This window comes from Leptodactylus fuscus, chromosome 5 (genome assembly GCF_031893055.1).
Source record: "Leptodactylus fuscus isolate aLepFus1 chromosome 5, aLepFus1.hap2, whole genome shotgun sequence".
NCBI classification, from domain to species: domain Eukaryota; kingdom Metazoa; phylum Chordata; class Amphibia; order Anura; family Leptodactylidae; genus Leptodactylus; species Leptodactylus fuscus.
In genome coordinates, this window is record NC_134269.1 from 187,069,351 (window position 1) to 187,084,897 (window position 15,547).

A 15,547-nucleotide genomic window follows, 5' to 3' on the forward strand; every position below is an offset into this window, starting at 1 on the left:
AGTTGCACCAAGGTCTTTGAGATTGTTGGGCCCCAACAATGGACCACCTGCCACAAAAGCACCAGTGTCAGCACCAAGTAAACCAGGACCTACTGGACTTGGGTCCATGGTGATCTTTGTAAACAGTTGGTTCAAGGGTGGGTTAGACAGAAGGTCCACTGTATTTCCTGTTGCCCCAAACCCCAAATATATTGAGTGACAGTCCTTAGGGAAGTGTGATATGGAATTGTATTGGGTTGGATTCTATTTATCGCTTCTATCTCCTATCTATCTATCTATCTATCTATCTATTTCATATCTATCTAATTATCTATCTATCTATCTCATATCTATCTAATTATCTATCTATCTCATATCTGTCTATCTACTGTTTATCTATTATCTATCATCTGCAAAACATGTTGAATCCCTAATTCTATGAATCTATGGTTTTATATAATATCTTCAAGTAATGTTTCTTCTGAAATTGATCACCTCTCTATCTACCATACAGTTGAACACTCTATTGTTCCAAGTAATCCGCCATTTCAGACTGTCATATTCCACAATGGGATTACTGACAGGATATCCAGAAAATGATGATCAACTATGATCACTACTATATCTCGCATATCTCCAAAAACATTTTCTGAACATCCGTAGATGGGGATGCACTTAAAGTAATGGCACTTATGGACTAGTTATGTGTATGTGGGTATACATGAATGGCTATGTTAATATTATGTTATTGTGAAGAGATCTTGCAAAGAGCTGAAGTCGGAGTGAAACGCTAGCCGGGTCTCATATCCTGTGTTGCGAAAAACGGTTAAAGGCAGACAAAGCAATTAGGCAGCAGCGCATGATTGAATATTACAGCTTTCAGCAAGTAAATGAAGATAAGTTCTGTTAATTATGTGGCTTCTTCCCTGTGCTAATGTGATAATAAAGTAGTGGGCCTGTCACATTTCTTGCGAGGCAGTGACCCCTCACTCTGCATGAAGAGCAGAGATGCAAATACACATTGAATCTGGAGCACTGAGGGGAGAGACTCTACCACTGCATGTATGGGGGGAGCTACATCAGCCCTTTCATAAGGCTTATAAACGATACATGGATACTAGGGACACCCTTTTCTATAACAACAACTTTTACAACCATCATGCAACCTCAACATTTTCCTGTAGGGAATAAAGTTGCAGGTGATGAACAACTGTAATAATAATAATAATAATAATAATAATAATAATATCATATGTTAATAATAGATAGATGATAATTTATTGTTATTATTATGTTGTAACCTTCAGTCAGTGGCTTGTAGACAGGCCATGTTGTGACCAGGGACCTTGACCCAATACTTTTCTAAGGCTGTGTGTGGTACCCATAAGTGCGATCTTCTGCACTTCTAGGCCATTATAATGGCCTGGTAGCTCTCTAAGATTTTTTATTAATTTATTATTATTAGTTATAATTAGATTCAGACGAGTTGATCATACAGCTTGTTTAAGTCCAAACTTGTTCAGATAGAACAAAAGTGAAATTATTATACAGAGTTTTTATAGGTGGAGGCCCTCGGGAGATGTGTAAAAATAAGTTATATTCACCTTTCTTCAATTCTTCTGGGGCTCCTCACGGCATCCATTGCTCTCTCTAGGCCCTCTTCTGGCCCCTACCAGCCTCCTGGATGACATCTGTTTGGGGTCACCGCTGAGGACAAAACTTTTGGAAAATTTGGGTCAAATCTGATTCGATCTCAATCTGTTCGCTCATCTCTCAGTAGTAGTACAATATATTATTTCATTATCATCATTATTATTATTATCATCACCATTATTACATTATTATTAGAAGCTATGTTTGCCTGGTAGTTCTCAATTTTTTTGAATTATTTTTTGATTATTTTCGTCATTAGTAGTAGTATTTTATTATTAGTACTATTATTAATAATATCATCACCATTCTAATATTAACCTTTTATTATACACTATAAAATTGTCAAAAATTCCTTTAAATATTTGTAAATCATCCCAAATATTAATATCAGTAAATGATGACTTCTGTACTTCTGTAGTATGGCCTCCTGAGGCATCTCGATGTGATGGAGACAGTCTGCTGACAGGAAAGTTTGTCAGCCTTGCAGTTCGGTCAGACTGTGGGAGGGAGAGGAGGTTGCGGCCTGCTGCCAGCAATCTTCACCTCACCCTGTGGATAAATTGAGTATCTGGTGTCAGTGCACTTTATGTGTTGGGTTGTGAATGAGAGAGCGCTGACAGCAATGCCACCATGCTGAGGAGTGCGACATCCTCTCTGCTTACTGGCTTCTTTGGCTGGGATGCCAACCTTTCTCGTGTTCTTTAGTTCTTGGCAGTGATGGTACTTGTCGAGTCACTGCCCAGTTATTGTCCACATCTTGTAATGACACCTGCGGCTCTAACCTATATATAATCTAATATCATCTACAATTGTAAATCAGTTATTTATTTTTTTATTTTGTAATTGTAAAATGTACAAAAATTTCACCCTTGTATTTGCCAAATTAGAAAATATAGTGAAAAAAAATACAGATCAAGTCAAAAACATATATATCTGACAGGGGCAAGTAGTTCACAAATTCATATATTAGTATTTTACTGTACTGTCCACAGCTGTGTCAGGTTCTTGGGCATTTGCCCCAGGGTACCATCAGAACCAGAGATGGGCGAACCAACTTGTTCCGAGCTGGGTTCGTCCCAAATATTCCAAACTGAACACTTGGAGATTCTTCTTGGGAGAACTAAAATGACCACCGCAGAACCCAGAGTAAAATAGGTGAAGGCCCAGGGAAGTGACACAAATTAAAAAACATTGGGGCCATATGGTGGCTCAGTGGTTAGCACTGCAGCCTTGCAGCACTGGGTCCTGGTGTTCAAATCCTGCCAATGGCAAAAAACCATCTGCAAGGAGTTTGTATGTTCTCCCCGTGTTTGTGTGGATTTCCATCCCATATTCCAAAAAGACATACTGAAGGAGAAAAAAAATGTACATTGTGAGCTCTATGTGGGGCTCACAATCTACATTTTAAAAAACATTCATACTCACCTTCCGTTACCTCTTTTGGGTTTCCTGGTGCCTTCCCGGTTACGCCATGCACTTTTGATGAACACTTAGGCTTGTGGTTGGTCACATGGGCAACCAAGCATCATGATGTCATTATGCTCCACCTGCCCATGTCGCTACTGAAACCCAATTACAGGCCTCAGTGTTGACCCCAGGTGCATGACATCACCAAAGAGGCAGAGAGAAAGTGCCAGACACCACAAGGAACCCAAGAAGAGGTAACATGAAGGTGAATATAAAAGTTTATTTTTATTTTTTTACATCACCCCTGGGCCGCCACCAATTATACTCTGGGGTCTGAAGAGATCCTGAGAGGTTCACCCATTTAATCCAACAGAAATGAAATGCAAGACCTTTACTTGTGTATATCCATCTGCGCACAAGTTATGATGAGTATGGTATGCCCATAAAACCTCTGCTTTGAGAAGACCACCCCCTAATCCAGACCACATTATCTGTGACAGATTTTTCATTCCACCATATATTATGTATATTGGCCATGTTTTTTTGCGGTCTGTTTATCTGTTCGCGGTGCAGTCCATCTTTTGAAAATGTATTTTATATTTTGCTAGATGGCTTTGAAACTTGCTTTCAAATTTTTTTTTTATTTAATAGTTTTTGTTCAGTTATTTATGACTCCTACCAAACTATTCAAAGGATCATTGGGATTAGGTTTTCTTATTAAATAACAAGTCATGTGTACTGGATGGATGGATGGATGAATGGACGGTTGGATGGATGGTTGGATGCATGGATGAAGAACTTTCTGCATGTTTTACGTTACTGTTTTTTGGGTTTTTTATTTCGGTTGTTGTGATTATTTACGTCTTACTCTTACACGGATTTTCTCATCACCTTTTGTTTCTTCAATTTATAGATTCTTCCTGAAATTCTTTCTAAAGTGTAACCAAAATTGTCTGAAGAATGCTGGAAACCCTCGAGACATGCGCAGATTCCAGGTAAGAAAATTGAAAAAACATTGGGTTTATTTTTGCGCTATATTTTTTTGTTGTGTACTAGACATAATAGGCTTTTTGCATATGAAAAATAGACATTTACTGATCACAGTTGTTTTAAAATTATTTTATACTGAAAATATATGAAAACTTGCCAAATAGGACTATAACTGCGTTGCGTATCTATAAGCTTTTTACAGTTTTTAGAACTGTTATAAACCTCTTAAAGTAGATCTGTCAGCTCACCTGACATGTCTGTGTCAGTAAATACTTGCATACTCTCTGAGATAGCAATTCAGCGACTGGTATCTTATTTGTGACATATAAGCTGCATTCAGAAAAGAGCTATCAGGACTAGATGATGGTAGGCTGTACTTAAAGGGAATGTGTCACCAAAATTTTTTTAATTTTTTTAATTTAAGTTCTATGTTACACATATTTTTAAAGACTTTTTGGTGTGGTTTCTTAAACATTTTTCATGTTATTATCTAAAAAAAATCCTGCAAATCTGACTTTGACCACTGGTCAGTATAATATACTAAGCCTCAGACTGAGCTGCCTTGCTTATCAGCATATTGATGATCACAGCTATATTAATATAAGACAGAATCCACCAATCACAATTGGTGATTTTACAGCTTATCTACTCCTCCCCTCTGTGCAATAACCTCTCCAGAAGTCACAGAGCACGCCTAGAAAACTCCCATAGTATTCAATAGGGTCTTTTCCAGACCATGCTGTCTATGGTCCATCCTCAGGAGACAAGACGATACAAATCATTTTAGGCTTAGGGTTGGTTCACACTAGCGCTTGTATTCCGTCCGCAAGGAGTCCGCATGGAGACGCCCCGGACGGAATGCAATCGCAATTGCAAGCGATGTGCTTGCAAAGCACATGGAGCCCATAGACTATAATGGGCTCCATGTGCTTGCCGCGCACTGCTCCCACGAATGAATTGTGCGGGCAGTGCTCGGCAAGCACACGGAGCCCATTATAATCTATGGGCTCCGTGTTCTTAACTGCACAGCGCTTGCATTAGTGTTGGTATTCCGTTCGGGGGGGTCTCCATGCGGACTCCTTGCGGACGAAATAGAAGCGCTAGTGTGAACCAACCCTTAGTAGCTAGAGTTGAAATTGCAAGATTTTTCACATTTTTTTATATATATCTAAAAAACTGTTAAAAAATATGTTTGGTATAAAAATGTAACTTAAACAATAGGTTGTTTCCCAGCAACACATTTCCTTTAAAGAGGTTGCCCCAAATGTAAACCCCCTACATGTTTATAGCATGGTAACATTATAGAGGGATGAATTCCCCCCACCCCCCATAGTGACCTCCTTTGTATGATCATTTCCCCACATAGAGCACCATATAGCATAAAACCATGGCATTTTACAGTACCTGCAATGTAGCTGGGATTCTGGCTAATCCTATCCACACATTGCAGAAAAATAGCAGCGGTCAATTATATGTACAGAAACGCTGGCGTTTAACGTATAGATATAATTGAAGAAGAAAGCCCTCAGAGGAAAACTCTGCGGACTTTCTGTCAAAGAAATGCTTCTCCGCCACGCGGTTTATCCCGCTGCACGTTTTGGCTATAGCTCAGTACATGAGGCCTTGGCCTAAAACAAGATTTAGTCTGGAGCTCTCATTGTTCCCTCACCAGTAACAATGAGTCCAAAAGTAAAAGTATCTTAAAAGCGACATGTCTACTACTTAAATATACTGTAGCACTAGAGGATTGGGTGCACTTCTTCTAATGGCCCTCACCATAGCACATTGAAGACGTTCCCTACATTCTCGGCCACTTAGGAAAATTCAATTAGTGCCGTTAATTAAATTGCAAACTACAACAAAAATGTCATATTTTAATTTGCCGGAGATCAAAGCAGGTGGCGGTAGCGTAAATGGGCATGACATCATCTGAAGTCCATTTAAAATCCATTCCACCTCTTACATGCGAGCGGCTTGTAATTCGCCTTCATTCCACAACCTATGCATTTTTTAAATGTAAAAGGCTCAGAGAGTAGAAATGAAGAAGTGAAGGGCCCTCGGTCTTGACTACATTACCACGTGTCATTACTACACTATACAATTAAAGATGCTCTCTATAAAAACGCAATTTGTGCTCAACGTGAAATTTATTGGGCATTTAGTAGTTAATCGATGTATATAGTACTTCTGTAGGAATGCGATCAGCATATACAGTGTTAGGGGCAAATAAAGGTTAGCCTTATCACACTGCCTAACTAAGTTGTCCACTTTGTTCTGAACTACTGAGACACACGATCATCTATTATCTATAGGGAAACTTTGCAGCAAGTGTTCAGTTTTTCTGCAGTGCCCCCAAAGGGAAAAAAGATGCATTACACATCTCAAGTTGAAATCAGTGGCTGCTGTCTGTCAATGATGGACTTGTCAGATTTAACAGATAAGCTTTGGTAGCTATTTCTTCTCTGGCTAAAAGATGAAGGTCTACTTAGAATTCCTTAAAGGAGTCTCAGGATTAAAAATTGATGACCTATCCAAGTCCCAAGCTGATGAGGTGTTGGACAAGGCTGCAACATTCCTGTTGGGCACTGCAGTCTCTTCACTAGTTACTAAGCACATTGGAGTACATTCATTCGTATGGCACCACAGTCCATTCAGTTGTACAGGCCTAAGCTGTGATCCGGTCAGGTGACTGATGAACATGACATCGTATGTCCTGTGATGCGGAAGCTGCACTTATGGAGAACCACTGCTGCCTCAATCAGCTGATCTTCGGGGGTTCCGGGTGTCAAACTTCCAAACATCTTCAATTGATGATCTATCCTATAGTACCCACCTAACCTATAGTACCAGAGATTCCTCCAGTGGGCCCATGCACTAACACTATAATGGTGTAGCAATTTTGAAGGGTACTAGTCTACTTTAAAGGTGTCATTGAGGGCTGAGTACCCAGAATAACTGAATGTAGTGGGCCAAAGGAACCCCAGGCCAACCCCGGAACAAAAAATTTAGGAAGACATTTTTAGCAATCTTCATATTCCATACTGTCTACAGTCAGCGTACAGTAATTTGATTACTTATGGGTTCGCGGACCCTCCATACTATACGTTACATTTATATTACCTCCAGGGCTTGAAGCTTGATGCACTGTTAATTGTTCATTACTCAGTCTGCAGAACAGAGGCGGGGGGACGAGGTCTGTGGATAGCGCCAGTCTTATTAGTCTAAGGTTGTCAGTATGAAAAGGTGGTCTGTCTGTTTCAAGCCATGATTAATGTTATTCTATATTAGAGGCATGCTCTGGCTTTTAATCTAGATTACGATCACGGCGCTGGCGCACCTGTATAATTACAAGTAAATGGCTATTGTTATTAGATCCGTGTCACCCTGCTGGCATTCTCCAGTCATGAGCCACGTCTCAGAGGATGCCGGGCTGTGAGTCTTCTCCGCGGGCAGAGATCTGTGTAGGTGAGTGGCAGCAACATGCAGGAGGCTCCTGATCTTTGGACCTGTAACGACATTCTGTCAGGAGTGCCATCTTCACAGCAGTGCCGTCTCGCAACGTGTAAACAGAGATTGCTTAATTACGTAGGTCATGTCAATTAGGGTGACCTTTGCATTTTCCCGGAATTAATCACGTTCTCCAATGCTCAGGAAGTACTCTCGGCTTCATAGGCAGCGCCATTAAGTCAGCAGTCCCAGATAATCCCATAATAAATGATTTAGAAGGTTACAGCCCATGCAAACAGCAGCACAAGTCTTGTCGCTGTCTTCATCATTTCCACGGCAAGGAAGGAGCCTGATGTCTATCTGATCATAAGGATAATGACCTGTTTATTACAAGGTGTTAACTAACACAAAGTGAGATCATATCGCTTCAAGTCATGCTGCGGTACATTGTTGATTCATCATTGTCTGCACAATGGCAAAATGGCTGACATGAGTGTACGTGATTGACTCTTTGACTATATCCTGCTTGCTCTATAAAATATAGACATTTTTATTGCTTTGTATAACCTACATTCCATTTATCAAATGAGGAAACATCGGTGTTGCCTGGGAAGTTACTTAGCATATTTGTTCCTGGTGACACTCCGGATGACATTTGTTCCTGGTGGCCATCATTGCACTACATAGCCTCATTGGTCATCTCAGGATATAGGAGCATTAATAAATCTGAAGGATACATACCAATAACAGAAGCCATTATACTGTTGGGCTTCAGCCCAGCTGTTAGCGTATGTGTGGGGAAAGCTCCTGATGCTGAGTCTATCCATTGTCTACCTTCACCCAGCAGATACTAAACAGGTGTCCTTTAGGCAGCCATCAGCCTTGTATGTGTCAGTATACTTATTATCAGACTATAGGGTCCATGAAAAACATGAATACCTCACAGATCCGTCAAACACATAGCTTTTATGGATGTCCTTTGGACTAGAGATGTAACTTGAAGCTTTCATAATACAGTACAAAATTTTTACAACTTGTTCACCTACCTATCCTGTACCAATTCTAATAGTAATTTCTCCCTGTGCAGCAGAGGAGCCTTTAGGCCACCTAAGATTCCATGCTGAGGTCCAAACTGCTATAGCTTCACACTGTTTTGGCCTAGTTGTGCCTGCATCCTCTTCAACACCCTGTAGCCATGCTGGTAGTACTGAAACTACAAAATATCTTTAGTATAATATTCTCCATCTTGGCTGAGGGCAGTATTGAGATCAAGACATTCCAGTAACAACAAAATGATCTAAAATTCCCAAATTTTGATTTTCCTGCTCATGTGAACAAGCTCTTAAAGCTCCCGACAGTGTGAATTTCCCACAGTATATTTTGGCCGCATTATTGCAACAGACTTTAATGTTACATAACTGTCAGGATCCTGTGAACGTTCTGCGGGGGATTCCTAAACAGCCATGGCGCTTTATCTGAAAACAACAGGCTGGCACCAGAGCAAATAATTATAAACACTGACACAGCAACATGCTTCCTCTCTGTAAATATAACCATCTGTCCGCCATGCCGCTCTGCGCCACCGCTTCAAAGTAGGCTTTTCTTTTTATATACAGATATTTTTCTATAATATTTGCAGGTGTTAATGTGTATATAAATATTAATAATATTTCATATCCTAATGTAAATGTATATAAAGACGTGTCTACCAGCCACCCCATGGCCCACATAGGAAACTACACCTGTCAATACGATTGTCGCAATTTATTAGGCAGTAGTTTGTGAAATGAGAATAGAGTGCTTACTATCATTTCTAAAATCACAGTCTATTTGTTATCCTCCCCCTCAGTACTGTCCCTGAAAAATAAAGTCCCCATACACATATGAGAAGAGGCGTCCAGACCCGGGAATCTATTTTAGATCTCCCAATGGATTGATTAGATAGTGATAGATAGATAGATAGATAGATAGATAGATAGATAGATAGATAGATAGATAGATAGGAGATAGATAGATAGACAGACAGACAGACAGACAGACAGACAGACAGACAGATAGATAGATAGATAGATAGATAGATAGATAGATAGGAGATAGATAGATGATAGATAGGAGATAGATAGATAGATGATAGATAGATAGATAGATAGATAGATAGATAGATAGATAATCCATCATTTTCGCTGCTCTGCTTCCAATTTGTTTTCTGATAGATAAAATAAGTTGATTATTATGATGATAGATAGTGATAGAATGGATAGATAGATAGATAGATAGATAGATAGATAGATAGATAGATAGGAGATAGATAGATAGATAGATAGATAGATAGGAGATAGATAGATAGATAGATAGATAGATAGATAGATAGAAGATAGATAGATAGATAGATAGATAGATAGATAGGAGATAGATAGATAGGAGATAGATAGATAGATAGATAGATAGATAGATAGATAGATAGATAGATAGATAGATAAATAGATAGGAGATAGATAGATAGATAGATAGATAGATAGATAGGAGATAGATAGATAGATAGATAGATAGATAGGAGATAGATAGATAGATAGATAGATAGATAGATAGATAGGAGATAGATAGATAGATAGAAGATAGATAGATAGATAGATAGATAGATAGGAGATAGATAGATAGATAGATAGATAGATAGATAGGAGATAGATAGATAGATAGATAGATAGATAGATAGATAGATAGAAGATAGATAGATAGATAGATAGATAGATAGATAGGAGATAGATAGATAGATAGATAGATAGATAGATAATCCATCATTTTTGATATGCAATCTTTCCAGTACAGACAGAACAATGCTGTTTCATACAAGGTTGCTCTCCATAGTGTTAGTAATATCAGAAGCTGCCAAGCTTTCTGACATTGTATCTTCTGCATTAGATTTACACCTCTGTCTGATAGAATCTCTGTATCATGCAAAGAATCTGGGAGAGCGAGGAGGGGAAGGTTTATGATTGACAGATCTGTGAGTGAGGTCATGAACCTGCTTCTCTCAAAGCATTCTGGGATTGTGGTGAGATCCCCTTGTGATTATAGAGCCTAAACCAGAAGAATGTCATCAGCTTTCATTTGGTGCATTCTGGGAAATAACCATAGCAGACTCTATGTATAGCATCAATTATGACAGATGTCAGTATTCTTTGAGCATCTTTGTAAAGATTAACTAGATGTAAAGCCTATCTACATTATTGTTCATATCAAACTTCCAGAATATATCACGAATAAGATTACAACCTGAGATGTCCATCTCTTATACTCTGGAAATTACAGGGGTGGTGTGAATTCTAGAATCGGCGCCATTCCTGTCCAAGGGCCGTGTCTGGCATTGCAGCTCAGGCTCATTCATTTGGATAGCTGCAATACTAGTCACAGTCTAGTAAAACATACTGATAGATTGTTTAGCGCCCTACTAAATTGTTCCTAGTGTCTAACATGCTATAGGGAACATTCAGTTATGAATCCCATTGGTATTAGACTGATGTGAACAATCTCTGTACAGCGCTGTAGAATATGTTGTGCAATTTTTACTAAACAGGTAACCCACAGGTTTAACCAACATCTACTCCACCGGACTCCCCTATACAAACACTTGCCAATTGTCCCAAAGTTGGAGGAGAAATCCCTATTATTTTCAAAAATAGTTCCACCAAATTTGGCAGATCCAAAAATGGGTGCGGCATTTAAAGTGGGTGTAAGTATCGGTTTTGGGGGCATAAAGTGGTCCAGAGAGTGGTTGAAGGAGGGATCAGGGAGGACTCACTTGGCCCTATTTTAACTTCAAAATTGGTAATTATTCATACTGATGCACACTCAGGGTGAGTTCACACGGAGTAACGTGCTGCGTCATGTGGCACATAGACGCCGCGTGAGCTTTTGCGGGCCGTATACGCTCCCATTGATTTCAATGGGAGCCGGGATCGTATACGCGGCACTATTTTGCGGCCGTGATTTTGCCACATCACGCGGCACATTACTCCGTGTGAACTCGCCCTCAGTTTGGTCCAGCATGCTTGTGTTCTAACTAGGGCGAGGTCCAAGTGCCCAATCCTTCTCCCCTCAATATCTGCTATCAGGGAATAACGTGAAGGCCGCAGTATACATTTAATGTTTGGCCAGTCTTGCTAAAGTCATGAGGTTTGGGCAACATTAATCTAATGTGTGTGGTTAGTTTAAAGAGAACCTTTCACCACCACCAGCATATTGAGCTTTTTCTTCCTTTCAATTGGAATATTTTTCTATAGCCCCCGCTGTTTTTGATGGCCAAAATGCTAACTAAACTCCCTAATGTTTAGTGGGTGGTATCGAACAGAAGCAGGTATGGGGACATGACACAGAGCTTCAGTGTCAGAGCTCATAACCACGCCCCTTGCCTATGCCTGCCTGATCATGCACTTGCCATTAGAGAGTCTAGTTAGCATATGAGGCACCAAAACTACCTGCACTGATTGCTAAGGAATGGTGGGGGCTGCAGAATCAGTGGAGTAAAGGATATGAAAATCTTGAGCAGGTGGAGATGGTGAAGGATTCTCTTTAAGCTGACCTTACAGATTAGATTTATTTTACAGTAGTGGCTGATGATTAAATATGCTTTGGGGCCTCCAAATTCTCCCCTGATGGGGGAAGAAGGATTGGGCACTTGCATTTGGGGATGGAAGTGTTGAAGTTCCTGTGAATGCTAGTTCAGATAGGGTTTCATTAATAATAAGGAGCGGTCCCACCGTTTCCCCCCAGGAGTGTTGTCAGTCAGGTCACATAGTTGTTTACATGCGGCCTTAGTACGTATATCCTATGTATGTCCTTGTATATAAATTCCTGAATTGATACATTTACACAAAGATGTAAAAAAAAAAAAATCAAAGCATTTGCTGCAGGACTTCGACACAAAAACAGTTAAAATGAGAAATGTCAAGACATATCCCAGAGTGGCACTAGGCGAGAAACCAGGCCCCGCCAGCAGACGTGGGGTCAGTATGATGACCTCATAAGCGTGTCACTCCTTCACGTGGCACTCAAAGCAGAGAACAGCTACATTGATAGATTTACAAAGGGACCTGGGAAGAATGCCAGACTACGACAAAGTCTTCTATTTTTTTTTTTCAGCCCAGCGCTGGCAGCTGAAACATTAGGTAACTGATCCATTAGTCCCAGTCTATTGGTCTCTCTCTCATATCTCAAGTGAGGTGATTCTAATTAAATGAATCTGCATGTCAATCTATCGGTGATCAATCAAACCCGCCTGGTCGTCGACGTCGCGAACCCCCACCACCACCACCCCGTCCGCTGCTGCCGGGAGCCGGCGGCTGACAGCAGCTGATAATGGAGGAAAGAGTGCAGTGTCAAGCTAAGTTAATTAGTCAACATAATAGGTGGATTATAGAGGAACTGAGCAAAACTGCGGGATTGTGTACGTTGGCACAAAGTGCCAGACAGGGTGGCAATTAACAGATAATTATTATATTTGGGTGTAAAATGAATAAACACATCTCCCATAATCCGTCTAGAAGTGGCGCAAACCCTTACCCCACTCCCTTCATCAACATCATCGTCCTCTATACCCGCACATTAGGCCATTGTCATCGCCGCGGTTGATTTTTACCGCAGAACATCTTTTTTTTTTTTCCCCCCCCGATCTTTATTAAGTATTTAGAGGAACAATTGTCGCTGTCGTAATTTACGCGTAGGCTTTGGCATTTTTATCTCGCTTATTTCCCAGTATAATCTGCTTCATTGTTGAGAATTTTTTATTACATTTGTAATGCCAAAACATCTCGACTGGGTTAACTATTTCATATAAATCAGCCATAGACGCAGTTTGTGTCAACGAATGAAATAAAGCACGGAAGCGATGTATTTTCCGTCAACCAGGGTCTTCTTTCAACTCGGTTTACAATGGAGTAGGTTTCGCCGGTGAGGTTTTTTTTTCCCTAGGATACAAGTAACATCTTTTGTAGTAGTGACAGCCGAGATGCTACTGTATCAGGTTTCTTCTGCTGTAACAAGTTACTGAGCATTGGTATATGTTGTAGGATTCTAAATAGCTGTCACAGCATAGAAAACGGGTAGGCAGAGTAGGCTGTTGCCTAGGGCACCATAAAAGGGATTCCATTACTTTTACATTTTTGAGCCAGTGTCAAGTGGCTGTAAATACTGCATACAAAACATACACATGGTGTTTACACATGTATAGGCTACACTGTATTTAGAGTAGAAAATGGATATTCCTGGGTGAATCTGGGGGTTGGTACATTAGTACCATCTAATAGTTAGTTCTGAGGAATTTGAAGGATTTGAGGAGAGTACATTATGAAACCACTGCCTTTGATACCAGGAGAGCCTGTGTGAGAGAGGACTCCTAGGAGAGACAGTGAGAGTCCTCCCATATAGGATGATTGACAGCCTTCTCCCTACACACAGTGATATAGGGAAAGCTGTCAATCTCTGCATGTGAGCAGAGTAAGTAGGACTCTCAATGTGAATCAACAAAATTCAATGAAGTCAATGAAGAGATGAAAAATCAAAATCCCTTCGATATTTGGTGTGATCTTTGCCCTTTGCTTCCTGTCAGTTCTTCTCGGTATGCTTGCAGACAGTTTTTGAAGGAACTCAGCAGGGAGGTTGTTCCCATCATCTTGGAGAACTAAGCACAGATCCTCTGAGGATGTAGGCTTGCTCCAATCCTTCTGTCTCTTCATGTAATCCTAGACAGACTGAATGATGTCGAGATCTGAGCTCAGTGGGGGCCATGTCATCACTTCCAGGATACTACAGTACAAATTTGCTCTATGCCATGTCTAGGACACATTTTCTTCATACATTTTGGTGTTTTTTTTTTACAGGTTGTTGTGTCCACTACCATCAATGTGGATGGACATGTACTGGCTGTATCAGATAATATGTTCGTCCATAACAACTCAAAACATGGAAGAAGGGCGCGCAGGCTGGACCCCTCGGATGGCACTCCTTCGTATCTTGAACATGGTAAGGTATTACGTGTATTGTGTTACTGTGTCTCTGTTATTACTTGGCTCATTGACTACAGTCCACGTAGCACTGTCATGGCCTGTAAGTTGATAGACCAGAGAATTTCTGCTGACCTTGTCAATCCAAGCCATAGGTTTCAGTGTACATAATCAATATACATACATTAGTAGACATCTACAACTGATGTGCTGAGAATTCACATAGATCAAAATAAACTGGCAGGGTAACCGTGCAATATTGGGATCATTGTAATAACGTAATGGTCCTGGGCCCCGATACGATACCTAGTAGGCTGACCTTTGTTCCATTATGCCCTGTGTACTGTGTAGTCTGTTGTTCTGTACTACAACAAAAGGGTCTTTGGGCCTCCTCCAGAGCCAAGTCAGACTACCAACACTACGCTGCTGATGGCTTCTGAGGTGTAGGATATTAGTGTCAGTCAGTTGAATGTCTTTTGGTCTTGGAAATGAAATGTATTATCGATAGAACTATGAAAGGACAATTTGGTACACCACCCAATAGACTATAATGGGGTCTGCCAGGTTTGCGTCCTGTTTTATGCTGAAGCCAGCAGAGAGAAAAGTCCTCCGTGCAGGATTTTCTCTTCGCCAATTTTAAGTGGAATCTGCAGCGTAGTCTCGTACAGACACTAACACAGATGTGAACCTAGCCTAAGTACTACAGGTCTGTCAGTCTAGCTCATACACATCAGGTCACAGCAGACAGATGGCAGAAAAAAGTTCAACACAACAGATTTTGACTCTGACCAACTTTAGTTAACGGTTGGCTGTATGGGACGAACTGTCATAAGGTTTAAGGTTAATTTAAGGGGAAGGTTCATCTTTGCAAACAAATTATTTTATTGTTCTGATGCTTCCAACATGAAAGAGTAAGCAACACAATTGCTAGTATACAGTTCCCATGCAGAAATATATTTCTCCATGGAAACAGACTCCAACCTAAGCATAGGTAGTCTGACTACACTCATCCCTCCATCCTTAATGAAATACACAATTAGGGCTAGTTGACATGGGGTTCCGCGTGTACACAT

The 15,547-nt window shown here is 40.4% G+C and overlaps 1 protein-coding gene across 4 annotated transcripts in view; it reads left to right on the forward strand.

Annotated features, from left to right (window-relative positions):
* The window catches only part of EBF1 (EBF transcription factor 1), a 315,242-nt gene that overhangs the window by 217,367 nt on the left and 82,328 nt on the right, over positions 1-15,547 (forward strand). For all 4 annotated transcript variants that reach the window (XM_075274868.1, XM_075274870.1, XM_075274869.1 and 1 more), the window contains exons 7-8: positions 3,953-4,034; positions 14,352-14,493. In XM_075274868.1, coding sequence (XP_075130969.1) covers positions 3,953-4,034; positions 14,352-14,493 — 224 coding nt within the window. The remainder of the gene's footprint in view (positions 1-3,952; positions 4,035-14,351; positions 14,494-15,547) is intronic.